This window comes from Hyla sarda, chromosome 8, assembly GCF_029499605.1.
Source record: "Hyla sarda isolate aHylSar1 chromosome 8, aHylSar1.hap1, whole genome shotgun sequence".
In the NCBI taxonomy this organism is placed as follows: domain Eukaryota; kingdom Metazoa; phylum Chordata; class Amphibia; order Anura; family Hylidae; genus Hyla; species Hyla sarda.
This window is the reverse complement of record NC_079196.1, coordinates 71,293,468-71,310,631: the sequence shown is the minus strand read 5'-3', so window position 1 is coordinate 71,310,631 and position 17,164 is coordinate 71,293,468. Positions and strand designations below refer to the sequence as shown.

The window sequence follows — 17,164 nt, the reverse complement described above, 5'->3', positions numbered from 1 at the left end:
GTTCTAAACAAGCACTACTGCTTGAAGAAAAGGATTCGGAACGCCGATATAGCACAGGACAGTTTATTATGGTTTAGAGCAATAGGACAACGTGTTTCGGCACCAGCATGTGCCTTCTTCAGGTCCATAAAACAAATAATTTTGGCGTCCTGAAGCCTGTGTTGTGCTGTGATGGCGTGATGGCACGCCATCACAGCACAACACAGGCTTCAGGACGCCGAAATTATTTGTTTTATGGACCTGAAGAAGGCACATGCTGGTGCTGAAACAAGTTGTCCTATTGCTCTAAACCATAATAAACTGTCCTGTGCTATATCAGCGTTCCGAATCCTTTTCTTCAAGCAGTAGCGCTCATTTAGAACCCCCGTTTTTTCCTCTCCTTTTCCTGGTTTCATTATTTCCATACCCCTTCGCGGATACGGACAGGGGGTCTCGAGCAGCACAACTGCCGCTACTACCTTCCACTTCACACTCCCCAGGAGAGGTGCTGTCACCGTTGATAACCTCAGCGGGACATCACATTACCTTGAGTGCAGTGATTTCTGACAACCCTACCATGCCCCCATCACACACGAGAGAGCGCCCCAACCTCTTTTTTTACTGCTTCCTCACATCTAAAGGATAGGGGATAAGATGTCTGATCGCGGGGGACCCCCCGCCCCCCCCCCCACCCCCACAATCTCCGTGCAGCACCCGCATCCTATGCAGGGCTGCTTCTCCATTCTTGGAAACTTCAGTGTTTCTGGGATTGGAGACATGAGATGACGCCACACCCCCGCGTGACGGCCTGTATTGTGTAACATTTGTATATGGATATATATTCCTCAGTGATGACTCCTACAACTCAACAGTTTACAGATTTGCATCTTTCATGTGCCAGGACTGTTTGAGACTGTTCAAGTAACATTATATATTATAGAGGAAAAACTGGAAACTCACCACAACATTCAGCATAACAAAATCTTCCCGAGCCAATTTCTGTGCCATAGCATCAGCAGCAAAAGCTTTCTTCAGTTCTACGTGTGAGAGAGAGAAACTATAAGTGTCTTGCTAAAGTTCTATATAATAGTTTTTTTTTTTTGTTTTGTTTTTTATAGGGAAAGTAAGTAGACATTCAATGTGTACATATGTACAAGAGGCTGTAATGTGCTCAGCATTTATTATAAGTTGTAGATGAAATAGTTCGGGGTGTACTGAACAGATCGGGCCCCTTATTGATCCTAATTTGTGTAACGTCTGTTTTATCAATGACTGCTATGATGTCTTAACACTTTAGAGGACTAATATGATGATTTGTTTTAACTGATGTTTTTCTGATCTCCTATAAATCCCACCCTGTCAACCTGATTATGATAAAGGTGCTGTCTTACAATGGCAAACCCTTTCCATATTCTCAATTAAGACGTATAAAAGCCCTATTACATGGGGAGACTATTAACCAAACAGCAAATGTTAATTCGTTCGATGACTGCCTCTTTTAATCTAGTTAAAAATTATCATTTGTATGCTGCACATCTCATGTAATAGGGAAAGTGTAGCAAACAACGATGGAATAAAGAGTTGTGTGAACAATCCAGCAACCATTCCCAAGGATATACCCACACGATTGTTGAGTTATGTTATAGGCTCTTTAAAGGGGTACTCCGGGGCACCAGTGTTCTGAACATTTTGTTCAGAACGCTCTGAGCCGGAGGCCGTGATCGTGATGTCACGGCCACTCCCCCTTGTGACATCATGCCACGCCCTCTCCATGTCTATGGGAGGGTGTGTGACTTCCAACACGCCCCCTCCCATAGACATGAATGGAGGGGGCGTGACATGATGTCAGGAGGGGGTGAGGCCGTGACGTCTCGACCACTGGCGCAGAAACCTGGTGTTTGTTTAGAGCACCAGGTGCTGCGGGAGATCGCAGGGGGCGCCAGCAGCGGGATCCCTGCGATCAGACATCTTATCCCCTATTCTTTGGATAGGGGATAAGATGTCTGATCACAGGGATACCGCTGCTGGGGCCCCCTGCGATCTCCCGCAGCACCTGGAGAACCCCTTTAAATAAGTGCTATTATACTGGATTGGCACTCCTATAGTGCATGGTTCGGCCTGTGTAATACCACCTAAAGAAAAAGGGACTCTCAATAAGCCAAAGTGCAGAGTCACTACCAGAGAGCTGCTCTCACTCACAGACCCAGCAATCCATTACATAGGCGGCAATTCATTTAAATGGCCAGAATTTAATACTGTATTATATTTCCCTACACTGGCTGGAATCCCAGCAACAAGACACCTTAGATCTCTTTGTTTCATTTGCACCCATAATCTGAAATTTAACAAAAAGTAAAGCTCCACCTATCATTTACAATGTCTACATAGCTAAGAAATGTAAAACCCATTATATATATCCTGTACATTTTTATTGTTACTTGGAATCTTTCAGTAAGCTGCTGTTCCGGTCCATTATTGCTATGTTTGTTATTTAGTACTTTGAGGCATAATTTTATGCTACTGTCAACCGTCAATAGCAAATACTAGATATTATAAACGTAATAATAGATAATGTAATTAGCTGATCTGTAGGGTGTATAAAGTTACATAAGCCATAAGCAACCAGGATCTGTCAACAGCAGTTTTATTTTGAGTTTCCATGCAGCAAACACATTTTTGCTATACTGCACAAATTTAAATGGGCATTCTCATCAAAATTATTTTTTGCTATTGCACTCCTACGTTGGGGGGGGGGGGGGGGGGTGGGGGGGGCTGCAGCCTTAGACAATCATCATAGCTCATCTCACACTGAACTGCTCTGGGCTGTGTGTAGCAGAGTGAGGGAGGAAGTTCTCCCCTGTATGGCTTCAGATAATGGGGAACGCCCATTTCAGTCTGTGAATCTGAAGGAGACTGAGCAGAGAATACAGAGCAATATCAAGGTAGAAAACTAAAAAATAATAATAAAAATAAAGGCAGGGGGTGGTTTATCATGAAGGGGGCAGTGAACTGGGAGGATTTTACAATGTAACAAGATCATGTGAGGTACTCTTTAAAGCAAGCAAAAGAATGAGTAAAAGGAAAATAACTATATAAGTATATACAATGTATAAATCAAATGTGAAGTTTCAACTTAAAATGGTAAGGGAAAAGCTTTAATTGGAAAATGAAATGTGAAGTAACAAGTAGTAATTCATGACATGTTCCTGAACTTTCATATATATATATATCAATTATTTTTACATTGACTCATCTGGAATCTGGATTACCTTGGCTAAAGGGGCAGTCTTCCAAGTGATGAATCACCATAAGAGGTTTCCTTCTGCAAAGGGAATGTGACAGAGCGTAAATGCTTAGAAACCAGAAGATGTTATTTTAAATAAAAATATATGTATATGTATATATATATATATATATATATATGTATATTTATAGAAAACGAAAAATCAACTGTTCCAAACTCTGGAGCTGGCGCCGGGAGCTCGTGAAGTCATAGCCCCGCCCCCTCATGACGTCACACCCCTCCCCCTCAATGCAAGTCTATGGGAGGGGGCGTGACAATGTCATGCCCCCTCCCATAGACTTGTATTGAGGGGGCGGGGCTATGACATCACGAGCTCCCAGCTCCAGCGTTCAGAACAGTTTGTTCCAAACGCTGAGCAGCGGAGTACCCCTTTAAGATAAAGGCAATACCATAATATTAGTTAGTTCTGCATTTTATGTACTTACGTGTCCCTAGACTTGGCCAATGCTTCTTCATAGGTCTGGGCCCAGAGAATGCTTTCACCCCAGCCTGCAAACAAGAAATACAAATTGTCATGTAAAATGGGATTGAAAATTAACTGTATTGTCCTGTCCTCCATTTCTTGATGAATTATAGTACCTGCTTTTTTTTTATTAATTTTTTTTTATAGAATTAAAGGGGTATTCCAGGAAAAAAACTGTTTTTTTTATATATCAACTGGCTCCAGAAAGTTAAACAAATTTGTAAATTACTTCTATTAAAAAATCTTAATCCTTCCAATAATTATCAGCTGCTGAATTTGAGTTGTTGCTTTCTGTCTGGCATCAGTGCTCTCTGCTGACATCTCTGCTTGTCTCGGGAACTGCACAGAGTAGAAGAGGTTTGCTATAGGGATTTGCTTCTAAACTGGGTGGTTCCCGAGACACGTGTCATCAGAGAGGACTTAAACAGAAAAGAACTACTCAACTTCATCAGCTCATAAGTACTGAAAGGATTAAGATTTTTTAATAGAAGTAATTTACAAATCTGTAAAACTTTTTGGAGCCAGTTGATATATATAAAAAAGTTTTTTCCTGGAATACCCCTTTAAATAATTTATTATAGCTGTACAATACAAAGACTGTGACACCCCCTCCTCAGACACTTGCCTCTTGCAAGGGTTTTGGGTTGAGTGACAGGGGCCTCTTTAGGTTCGGGATCAGGTTTGGCTGTGGTGTTGGAATCGGGTGCTGGCTGCTTTTTTGGCTTCCTTGTAGCTGCCTCTCCCAGCGCTGTGCAGAGGAGAATGAGGCAACAAACAAACAGGTTGGGCTGCATGGTGTCTGCAAGAGAAAGTATATTACTTATTACACAAAAACCACAATGGACACATAATATTGCAGAACAAATTACGGTATTTGACACGTACAGATGTGCAAATAATGCGCTGTGAACTGCAAATCTAAATAGACAAATACATAAGCTATCAGTCTTCCAGTAATCTTACATTTCCTTGTTCCTGATAAGATGGCGTGTTACAATACATATATGTTGCTGCCATTTGAAAAAATCGTGTGACTGCAAGAATCCTAAACTTTGGCAGATGATAGATAACCATGTTTTGAATCTTTTCTGATGTCTCAACTATAAAAGCCCTCATTTTGAGGATGCCTTTATTTTGCAGGACATAGTATTATGGATCAGGGACCTTTGGAAGTTCATATGTCTATACAAGAGTAGCTGATAAGTAATGTTGAATTAAAGGGGTACTCCCGTGGAAAACTTTTTTTTTTTTAAATCAACTGGTGCCAGAAAGTTAAACAGATTTGTAAATCACTTCTATTAAAAAATCTTGATCCTTCCAGTACTTTTTTGGGGCTGTATACTAAAGAGAAATCCAAAAAAGAAATGCATTTCCTTTGAGGTCATGACCACAGTGCTCTCTGCTGACCTCGGCTGTCCATTTTAGAAACTGTCCAGAGCAGCATATGTTTGCTATGGGGATTTTCTCCTGTTCTGGACAGTTCCTAAAATGGACAGCAGAGGTCAGCAGAGAGCACTGTGGTCAGGACATCAGAGGAAATGCATTTCTTTTTTGAATTGCTCTTTAGTATACAGCCCCTAAAAAGTACTGGAAGGATTAAGATTTTTTTTTAATAGAAGTGATTTACAAATCTGTTTAACTTTCTGGCACCAGTTGATTTAAAAAGGGGAGTACCCCTTTAAAATACTGACCAAACCATTGCAGTGTGAAAATGGCCATAATGTCACCTTATTATCTTATGTATATATTATCGTCTAGTGCAGTGGTCGTCAACCTGCGGACCACCAGAGGTTGCAAAACTACAACTCCCAGCATGCCCGGACAGCCAACGTCTGTCCGGGCATGCTGGGAGTTGTAGTTTTGCAACTTCTGGAGGTCCGCAGGTTGAAGACCACTGGTCTAGTGGGTTTAACTCCTATAATAAATGCAATCTTATTTCCTAAAAAAGAAAAAAATCTATATATTTACATATATAATATAGATTTTGAAATAAAAGCTAATCCTTTTGTGAATTGTTTCCTCTATCACTAGACAAACCATATAACAATTACTTGTACACTCTCCCTGACTATTTCCTGCCCTGCGGATACTAAGTTCATGTTAATAGACTCCAATATATAATTATACACTATACAAAAGGAATAAATGCAGAACGCAAGCAACAGCTATATTGTTGTCTGGTAGGTCACCTGTATAGTATATGGGTCCTGCAGTCACTTACCTGTGGCTATGTACCTTTTCTGGTAATGTCAGGAGGGCACCTGGATGATGAGTGCTGTAGCTGTGAGATGAGGACCTATTTATAGTCCTAGGAGAGCAGGCTGCCAGAATTCAACGTCAGCTTTAGAACCAGGATGTCCTGATCCCTGGAGTAGACTGACCCAACCCAGAGATCAGTTCTAGCAAAGAACTGCCCCCATCACACCTTTCTCTTTTTTTTTTTTTTTCAGGTTGCTATTGTTTGTCTAGTTCAGATATGCAGGGGACACACCCGGCCTGGTTCTCTGTCCTGGATGTGTCCTACACTTATTGGCTGATGGGTACAGTGGTTGTGAGATTAACAAGATTCAAGGAGATATGGCATCAAGAATGTATTCTTGCACTTTTCATCCATTAGTATTACAAATAAAATACACCTGCTGCTAGGCAGGTGCCTCCAGTGCCATGAGGTTAACACCATCACATTGGGTATTCAGGTCATTATCAATGGACAGTATTTCAGGTCATCACATGTATCCATCTACAAATCTTTAGGGTTGCTAATAGGGCTAGATAGCAATTCGCAACATAAACTTATTGATTTATGACTATTTCATAAAAAAATAATAATCTAACTTATCCAAAGGGTTTCCCAGGGTTTATACCAAAAATATATCCAATTTCCCATGAGGGCTTAAGCCTTCATGGGACTGATTTCCCAAAACTTGGGAACCCTATAATGTTAAAACTTGTATCTTTATTATTTCTTTATTAAAAGTATTTACAATGGGGAGAAAAAATAAATTATGTGCTTTAAAAACACAGTCAGGGATTAGATTTCCTGGAATATATATTCCTCTTTCTCTCTATAGTATGATTGGGTAGTCTCCATATTGTATGTTTTCCTCCACTCATGAGTTAAATTCCTGCCTCCAATCCCTGCATTAGTATTATGTTCTCTGGTCCCTAGGCTGATGATTAAAATGCCATATATTGGCACCCCCCAACGTTTCGCCGACCGTGACCGGCTTTATCAAGGGTCAAAGCGACCCTTGATAAAGCCGGTCACGGCCGGCGAAACGTCGGGGGGGGGGGGGGGGTGTGCCAATATCTTCTACCTATAAACCCTCATACCCAGATAACTTTTTTGGTGCAATACTAAGGTTAATTGTAACAACTGCCATAAAAATGCAATAGGTGTTTCTACTTAGTTCAGTAGCACATACATTGAAATAATAGTGACCCTGGTTATATCGATTCCCTGCCTTTACACACATGTCGTATAACATTTTCTTTCACTTTGTTTCTTTCTCTTTGTACCTTTGTGCATTGAAGGAAGCTGCTGGGTTGGGTGGAGCACACGGCTCCATTTGACTGAGCTGTAAGTACAGTCATTTTAGGCTCAGGGACCAGGATGCAGATAAAGTTGTCAGATAAAGCAGTTCTCAATGTGGCAGAGGCTTAATAGTAGGTTACTAGAAAGGTTGAGAGAAAGAGAAGTGTGGGCAGACGGTGGGAAGTTGCTTATTTTCCAATTACTCTGGGTTTAAAGCTGCTAAATTAATCTTTTTAGTCTCTTTTAAGCCAAATTAGATAGACAGATTTACTATACTGATAGAAGATACAGACTGTGAACCAGTTACATTAACTCAAGTAAAATAATGAATAATCAATTGATAATTATCAATTTAGGTGATTAAACAGAGATAGTTTTATATGGTTTTTTTTTTTTTTTTGTTTGTTTGTTTTTTTTCACAATTTCACCAAAACCCACAGCTACAGTTTGGCTTTTTTCACTTTGAGCAAATAATAAGTTTGTGTCCCTCCCCTCTTTTGGAACATGACTATAGGTCTTATGCATGCATGCACATTATAGCTTGTCTTATGCATGCATGCACATTATAGCTTGTCGCATGCATGCATGCACATTATAGCTTGTCTTATGCATGCACATTATAGCTTGTCTTATGCATGCATGCACATGATAGCTTGTCTTATGCATGCACATGATAGCTTGTCTTATGCATGCACATTATAGATTGTCTTATGCATGCACATTAGAGCTCATCTTATGCATGCATGCCCATTATAGCTCGTCTTATACATGCACATTATAGCTCATATTATGCATGCATGCACATTATAGATTGTATTTTGCATGCATGCACATTAGCACTCATCTTATTCATGCATGTCCATTATAGCTCGTCTTATGCATGCACATTTTAGCTTGTCTTATGCATGCATGCACATAATATCTCGTCTTATGCATGCATGCACATTATAGCTCGTCTTATGCATGCATGCATGCACATTATAGCTCGTCTTATGCATGCATGCACATTATAACTCCATGTTGTACGGAGCTGTGATAGGGTTCTTATAGAGGTGCCTACTTATACAGCGTACAGAGTATTTTTCCATGTCAGAGGCCAAAACCAGTAGGAAAAAACTTCTTATGCATGCAGTATAGTGAAAGTAAAAGGAAGCGTTGTTTCTAATGGAGAATAAATTTCACATTTAACACCTGACATGGCATTATACGTTGGCACAAAGTACTTGGAGGAAAAACACTCTCACCCACAGCAAAATCATAGCATTGCATCATGTAATCACAGCCTAAGACTGGGTTCCTATCATAATTTGCCCATATGCAGTGTCCTGGTACCTACGTCCCAGTATCAAAATATAAGTAAATGTTGTGTGGATGAGGAAACCATTTCCTAATGGCCAAAATCTGCATTTGGGGTATTGTGAGTTCACTTGCATAACTGTTTTTATGTATTACACTGCCATTATAACACACTGAGGTATCACAACTATGTAAGGGTTAAATATCTGTATCAGAGAGATCTATTGGTCAGTGACATGCTTCCTAGTCAGCAGATGTTTCCAGAAAGACAAGAGGAAAGAGCTCCTTGTTAACACTCTCTTCCTAGATGCTGTCTGAGTCTGGCTAAAGCCAGAGCAACATCTCTCCTCTTCTGCTATGCAGACATAGTCGGTCACAGAAAAGTGCCTACACCTTGTTTGGGTACACATTAATAGCCTCAGCGGATTTCCTGCTGTGGGAAACTGCTGCCAGTTTGGCCACCATACACTTCAATGGGTGTTGAAGTGAAAGTTAGTGACACTTGCAGCAAGAAAATGCACTGAGAGTTCAGAACGTGTGAAAGTACCCTTAGGCTATGTTCACACCTTGGAATTTCCTTGTGGAATTCTACATTGGAATTCTGCAAGGAGATTCCAGAGCAGCAGAGTCCCATTGAATTCAATGGGAATCTTCTGCACTGTGCAGAGTTTCTGAGCCAGATGTTAGAGAGAGTCCGATTTTGGAAAGTCTGAACATGTCCATTCTTTCTGCAGACTCGAAACGAAATGCATAGCTGTCTATGAGATGGCACATTCTCGTGCGGTCCTAGCAGTTTGCAGAATGTCTGCACGGAGGTTTTCTGTGCGGACATTCCGCAGGGTGAACATAGCCTTGGAGTATACCTAAGCACTCTGGTTCTAGAAAGTTATACAGATTTGTAATTTACTTCTATTTAAAAATCTTAATCCTTCCAGTACTTATCAACTGCTGTATTCTCCAGAGGAAGTTGTGTAGTTCTTTCCAGTATGACCACAGTGCTCTCTGCTTCCACCTCTGTCTGTCTCAGGAACTGACCAGAGCAGGAGAGGTTTGCTATGGGGATTTGCTTGTGCTTTGACAGCTAGAGCTTGGATTGAACATTTGAGAGAAAATAATTGACAGTAAAGACCTAAAAGATAAAAACTTAGAGGAGCTGATTAGATCCATTAGGCTGATAACACTATTTCCTATTCTTGTGCATGCACAGAAGGGATTTAGCATTTAAACACATGATTTTATCTATCAGGTGTGGGTAGTAGGCATGGGGGATTAACTGGTGGGTTGCTAACAAAACCTCAACAAAAGACCAGACTGAATTTTACATAATAGAACTGAGAATCAAATGAATTACTTATTGGACCTGTTCTAGTTCTTCACACTACATATCATGTGTTATCAGAAATTACAACATTTGATATGAAGAATCTGTATTTGCCATATGTATAGAAACCTAGATTTTGTGTTGTACATCGAGATAATGAAAACTTCCATAGATTTAGAAAAGAATGTTGCTTCATGAAACCAGAGACTCTCCTAGGAAGCGAAAGCAAGATCACCTTGGGATGGTTTAGTAACCTCAACTATTTCAATGGAGTCTAGAATCACACTCACAAAGAATTTAATCTTTGGCTCATAGAGGGCCATAGATAGGGTCATCCAACACCTCCATATGTGGTGTTGGACAAAGCCACCATGCGAAAGCCACCTGTTAGGCTAGGTTCAGACTACGGAATCTCCGGGCAGAAAATTTCCACCCGGAGATTCGGAGTGCGGCCAGCGCCGACTGAATCAGTCGGTGCTAGGACTGCGCGGACACTGCAGTCTCCAATAGACTGCAATGTGTTCGCGAGTATTTCTGCCTGAAGAAAGAGCAACGCCATTCTTCAGGTGGAAATTTCTAAGCACATTTTCCGTTCACAAATTCCGCTTCACAAATTCCGAAGTGTGAATTTGTGAACGGAAACCCATTCCCTACACTATACATTTTAGCAAGCGGAATTTCTGCCTGCAATTTCAAAGCGGAATTGCAGGTGGAAATTCCGTAGTCTGAACCTAACCTTAAACCGACAAAGCATAGCTGGTTTATTCCAAAAACAGCGCCACTCTCGTTTTCAGTGTGGTTTCATTAAAGTGAATGCAGCCAAGTTGTAATACCACACACAACCTGAGGACAGGTGTCGCACAGTTTTTAGAAGATAGTAGCTATGTTTTTCCTCTACTGAATAATTTCTTTAATATGATGAGACTACACATAAATAGAAAAAACAAATGCAGTTGTTTTCAGCTGGCTTAGCCAAATACGCCGGAAGCCTACAGTTTGGCTCCCTACCACCGTAGGTAGCGCTCAGGCACATATCCAGGCTAGGCATGCGGACATTTCAAACGGTGGTCTAGTGGGGAGATTGATCAGTCTGCTAAGTATTTTTATACACTCTTGTTTATTGTGTACACTGCATAATGTGGGGCCAAAAGAAACCTAAACGTTGGCCACAATAGTACAGCTAAATAGAGGAGTGCCTTTGCCATGTGTCTTACTATGTTCTACTGACCCTGTATTTGCTCCTTGGCAATAGGAGATTAGTGTCTGTATCAACACTGACCCCTGAGGAAGCTGCTGAAAGCAGTGGAAACGCGTTGGGCATATACTATCGATACATTTAGATTTAATACTGATTTTTTACTCGCGTCACTATTATATAATTTTTGGTGTTTTTTTATACTATACCAATAAAAGTTACATTTTAATAGCACTTCCTATGGGTGTCACATCCCTCCTGTTTTTTAGCCAAATACATATTATGTTTGTAAAAAGGAAGTGGTATTAGAAAGTACATAAAGCAAACTAAAACATCTTGTCTACCTCGTAGAGTGACACAATAAATATTGACTTATGTTTATGTATATTACAATAATACCATTCAAAGAGGAACATTATTTGATGCTTTGCTTGGCTTAATTCACATTACTTTATTCATGTTAAGCAAGTCACTTCAGTTATTCAGCAAAAATAAAAAATAAAATAAAATATGAAAAAAGTTTCAAGGGGTTTTCCAGGACTGTTTGAGGCTGCATTCACAATACGTTTTGAGCTTACGGGAACCGGCCCACTCATTTTTGCCACGTATCCGGTTTTCTGACCAGACCTAAAACCGTGGTATGCCGTGAAATGAAAATCTAACTGTGCTCCTAAGCACTCATTAACAGCAGGTGCCCTGTTTGTGGGGCAAGCTGTGCCTAACTAGCTTGCCCCCTGACTGGAGAGCAGTGAAGGGGTTAAGTAAAATGTAGGTATTGGTTTAACCTCCTCCCCACCTGTAAAATCTGCCCAGCAACAGCAGTGGTATGTCCCAATGGTGGGGGGGGGGGGGGGGGGGGGGAGTGCGCCTATCAGGGTGTTAATAGTTTCCTGGGTTTTGGGGCCCCTCCCCTGGGTATATTATAGCTGTGGCGCCTCCCTTCCCCCCTCAATCTGCCCAGGACCCCGAGCTTTGGCCTTTTGGTGCTGCTGCTGCCGATAGGTATGGATTTGGCTTCCCAGATCAGGGCTCGGGTGGAACAGGAGGGTGAGGGCTGTTTTGCTCGCTTGTTAGCTGAGCTGGCCTCCCCTCATACCCGCAGCTGTAGCTTCAGTGTCAGGAGGCAGGCAGTCCTCTTGTCAGTCCCGCCCTCCCTCCCATCTTAGCCCCAGTGCTCCTTCCCCCTCACCACATGGCCGGTCACGTGGAGCGTCTGCTGGAGCCACTGCACAGCCACAGCCACCCCCGATCTTCCTTCCACCCGCCACTTCTCCTCACTTCCCCTCAGCCACCATCATGGGAGCGCACGTAAGTTCCGGCTCCTCCAGTGAGTCAGCGGTGTTTCCGTCATGGGGGCCTGGCACTGTGCCTGTGGATGATGCGACAGTGCAGGATCCTCCCCCCGCCACCTCTCCCTTACATTTTCCTCTGTCTCCGGAGGTTGCGGCCCCTCTGGAGGCCACTGCGGACTCTGGCTCTTCTATATTTTTGCGCCCCCTGCCTCTTCCTCCCCTTCCCATCCCTCCTGCCTCCCGTGCTGCGCCAGCTGCTGCTGCACTTCTTCCTACTTAGCCTCCAACAGCATGGAGAAGCAGGGAGTGCTCCCACGGTGGTAGCTGCTGCTCTTCCCCCTCTAGGGCCGGGGGGGGGGGGGGCATAGACGTAGCCGCTTCTGCTCTGGCTCTAGGAGGTGGCGCAGGTGGTCTTCAGGGCATCCCGCTCCTCCAGCAGGAGCAGGCGTTCCAGGTCTTCCCGCTTGAGGTCTCCCTCCTCCTTTTCAGGATCTTCCAGCTCCTCTGTGTCATCTGGACAGAGTTCCAGGCGCCATTCCGGTGACGGCCAAGTTCCCATGGACAGGTGGCTTCTGGTGCGCTTATGCCCCACACCACTGGCATTGGTGAAGTTGTTCCTCCTGTGGTTGTACGTTCTACTTCTTCTGGGACCGGTGAGTGTACCTATTCCGGGGCTTGGGGTGCTGGGGTGGGTTCTACGTTAGTGCCTGCCCTTAGGGCTTTGGCCGATCAGTTGTCCTCGACTGGGTCGGCTGGTTTGGTCCCCCCCTCCTCCCCTTCCCCCAGGGCTAGTGTCCTCAAGCATACGTTCTTTTGTGGTGTTAGCCCTTTAGGTGCCCATCTGTCTGATGAGATTAAGGGTAAAATCTGGGAGAATGCTTATGTGGATATCTGGTCCCTTGTTTCAATGGATCAGCATACTGTGGATAAGGAACACAAGGCCTAGGGTGGGCGGTCTTTTGACTGTAAACCAAAGTTTGCGAAAACTATGTCAAATTGGTTGCAAGCGTTTCACGTGCTGGGGTGTGCGATGAGCCAGAGGCATCCTGAGCGCTGTTCGGAAATGTTTATATATCAGGATATGATTTACTCGTCATACAAGTCCCACGGGGGTTCCGCGTGGTGGAGGTACCACAAAGAGTTCAGGAGGCATCTGGCCCTTCAACCGGATATGGGGTGGGGTGTGAAAGTGACTGATGTTTGGCTTAGGCTGATGTTTTCCCCTAAACAGGTGCCCTTTCAACCCGGGGCCGCTGCGGCAGGACAAGGGTCCGGGCCTAGCTCAGTGGCCATTCAACGCCCGGGGGCATGCTGGCTTTTCAATGAGGGCCACTGGCGTTTTTTCGGGTCGTGCAAATATAAACATGAGTGCTCCTCCTGCAGGGGTACTCATGCTGCGGTCAAGTGCACCCCGCCTCTAAATTGCCTGGAAAGCTCCCTGCCCGAGGTGACCAGAAGGACCTCGGTGAGCGCAGTCGTGATGGGGCCGTGGCTCGACCTCTAACAAGGAGGCAGCCGCCCAATTACGTTTTGGGTTTTCTCTTGGCTTTTTTGATCCCCTTTTTGTTTGATAGTTCTCCCCGTTTTGCTCCCAATCTCAAGTCCGCTAGGGATCATCCAGATGTCTTGCGGGATAAGTTGGCACAAGAGGTGTCTAAGGGCAGGATGGAGGGTCCTTTCCTGTCTCCTCCTTTCCCGAATCTCAGGGTTTCGCCCTTGAGTTTGGTGCCTAAGAAGGAGGCGAGAAAGTTTTGTTTGATTCACCATTTGTCTCACCCTATGGGTTCATCGGTCAACGACGATATTCCAGAAGAGGATTCTTCTGTACAATACATGTCGTTTGATAGGGCTGTAGATTTGGTGCAGAACGCGGGTAGAGGGGCATTGCTGACCAAGTCTGATGTGGAGGCGGCTTTTTGCCTCAAGCAGCTTTGAGCTGTTTGGTTCTTGACTAGGGGAGCGTAGAGTTCCGCAACTGATGCACCCAAACCACCCCACTTTTTATCCCCCACCCCTTCTTTCTAACATTACCTCAATGATTACTGACACAAAATGTGGTGCAAAGGCCACAGCGGAGCTAACTTTTATTTAACCATATCAAAATATATAAACATATAAATAACTTCCAATATAAATATAATAAATAACAATATAAACATTATTTACCCACCAATCAGGGTTAACATACCCTCCCAACCAAATATCCCCAAACCTGCTCATTCTGGAAGGGGACCTGAAGGCAGCTTCTCTTCCAGACCTGGTCTCCTACTTTGCCCTCAGTCGACCAGCAACTGACCCAAGGGCACCACCTTCGGAGACCACCGGTCCCTTCCGCCAGGGACCCCTATGATTAGCTGGCTCCCAACCCAGCTCCCCCCCCCGGCCCTTATTACCAGGACCTCCACCACCCTTCCAGCATGCCTCCAAATCCTCTTCCAGCTCACGCCATAGCGGCCGGACGTGACCCCTTACACCCGGCCGCTCCTCCACAACGCCACCGCTTTCTCAACCCCCTCCCTAATGAAAAGATTCCACAAGTCCATCCCCATATCGGTAAGATGAACCCCATCCCTGTCAATAAAGTCATGTGCCGGCCCCTCCAGCGCAACATGGCGCACCACAAACCCACCATTCCTGGCAACGAACTTCCCGACACCCTTATTAACCTGCGCCCTGGCTCCATTAACCTTCCTCACGGAGCACGCCCTCCTCCACTTCGCCCTCGCCACCATATCCGACCACACAATCAACAGACCCGGGAACGAGGACCAGAGCTGCAGCAGGTCCAGTTTAATGTCCCAAAGCAACACACGGGAGGGGCGAAGCGCCAGGCCGTTACCCCCAGCGTGGATCACGAGTACATCCGGAGGCCGATCCACCTCCACATATGAATTAGGAACAGGAGCAGTTCCGACCAGAGGAGCCCCCCACACCCCAACCACCGCACCTGAGCCACCTCCCTACCAAAGCCCAGCTGACGCCCGCTCATCCTCACCAGGGCCCGCTCGCCACCCCTCTGCACGTAAGAGTGCCCCGCTATACTAGGCAGAGACCTGGATCTGTAAGACAAAATCCAAGGCACACAATCAACATACACACCCTGCAGCCAGACCAAAAACATCCCCTATAACAACCCCCCGCCCAACCAACACGCATCCCCTCATAACAGGACAGGACGGACATACAACAGGAAGCGCTGTGACTCCCACCTCCCGATTCGCCGGATGACGTCCGGCGCCAGCCCCCAACGGGATGCCTCCGTAGCCGCCCCAATACAAAACGAGTGCGTGCAAAATTCCTCAGGGGCTTGACCCAACACCCCCAAGCATTTGCGAAAGACCTGCACAAATTGGAAACGGGACAAAAAGGATACGTCCTCGTGCACCAACAAGGGCCCCGCCCCCACCGTCCGTCGCGCAAGAAAATCCCTCAAACATGACACCGGACATACCGCAGACCCAGGCAACCCCACCAAGTGCACTGTCACACCCCTCCCCAACTGATCCGTCTTGGAGCGCCGTACCACATATTCCACCACGGACCCAGCCAAGACCACATCCTCCACTGACAAACCCCCGGCACGACTCCTGCTGGGTGATACCAGCTCGGAGATACGGAAAGCCCCGAAAAAGCTAACACAAACGCCACACAAAACAACCCAGACCCGTAAACTGAACAACAAATATCCCCAAGAACCCCCCACAAGCTAGTTAACAACGGGAGAGAGACCGGCCTCCTCCTATCCCGCCCTATCGCCCCTCTCCTATAGCCCCTAGCAGCCTGACGTACCAGGAAGGACTTCGTCCAGTCCTGCAAACCCCTCAATTTGAACCAAAAGGCCAATGCTGCCAAACGCTTACCCAGCCCCGAGGGAGACACCAACGAACCGAACAACTTGCCCACAAAGTAAAGCACCAGCACCTCCCATCCCGCAGAGTTGGCCGGCGCCCCCACCTCAGCCACTAAGGACTCCCACTCCGTCCAGCCCCTGCTGTAGCCAGCCCAAGTGTCCGAACACACTGACCGGCGAAGCAAAGCAAAGTGAATGCCACAGTCAGACCACGCTCCAAATCCACTCTGGGCAGGCCACACCTTCCGCCGCCGCTTTCGGCACCAACTCCCGAAACCGGTCCCACTGAAACCGAGAAAGAGAGTCAGCAATGTCATTCTGAATACCTGGCACATGCCTAACCACAAAATGCGCATTGAGTTCCAAGCCTCGCAGCACCAGCTGACGCAGCAAACGCACCACCGGCGAGGATCCCGCCGATTGCGAATTCACTGCCTGCATCACCCCCAGGTTGTGGCATCGAAAACAGACCTTGCGATTCCTCAGCTGCTCTCCCCAAATGACCACCGCCACCACTATCGGGAACAGCTCCAGAAGTGGCAAGTTCCGTACCAAACCCGACTCCCGCCAGGCGTCCGTCCAGCGCCCCACGCACCATTGTCCTTGCAGATAGGCTCCGAAACCCACACTCCCTGCCGCATCCGTGAAAAGCTCCAGATCCCAGTTAGACACCACCGGTTCCAACATCATGGACCTCCCATTATATATCGAGCCAGACTGCCAGGTCCGCCCGAACCTCTGCCGATAAGCGCAAAAAATGGTACGGTCGCCGCACACGCGCCGAGGGCCCCACCAAGCTCCGGCAAAACACCCGACCCATGGGCATGATGCGAAATGCAAAATTCAATCTCCCCAAAAGAGACTGGACCTCGTGCAGCTGCACCTTGCGCGCCCGCAAATCCCCACTCACTGCAGCCCGGAGTTCGCCC

At 45.5% G+C, this 17,164-nt stretch overlaps 1 protein-coding gene across 4 annotated transcripts in view; it reads right to left on the bottom strand.

The window, feature by feature from the left end:
- LOC130284079 (anterior gradient protein 2-like) overlaps nucleotides 1-17,164 on the bottom strand; it is a 104,732-nt gene that overhangs the window by 3,583 nt on the left and 83,985 nt on the right. For 2 of the 4 annotated variants that reach the window (XM_056534055.1, XM_056534058.1), the window contains exons 2-5: nucleotides 4,372-4,545; nucleotides 3,709-3,772; nucleotides 3,249-3,301; nucleotides 940-1,016 (exon numbers count right to left, since the gene is read on the bottom strand). In XM_056534055.1, the coding sequence (XP_056390030.1) occupies nucleotides 940-1,016; nucleotides 3,249-3,301; nucleotides 3,709-3,772; nucleotides 4,372-4,545 (368 nt within the window). Of the gene's footprint in view, nucleotides 1-939; nucleotides 1,017-3,248; nucleotides 3,302-3,708; nucleotides 3,773-4,371; nucleotides 4,546-5,967; nucleotides 6,087-7,265; nucleotides 7,385-17,164 lie in introns of those variants that run through there. The other 2 variants (XM_056534056.1, XM_056534057.1) reach the window with 2 other exon arrangements.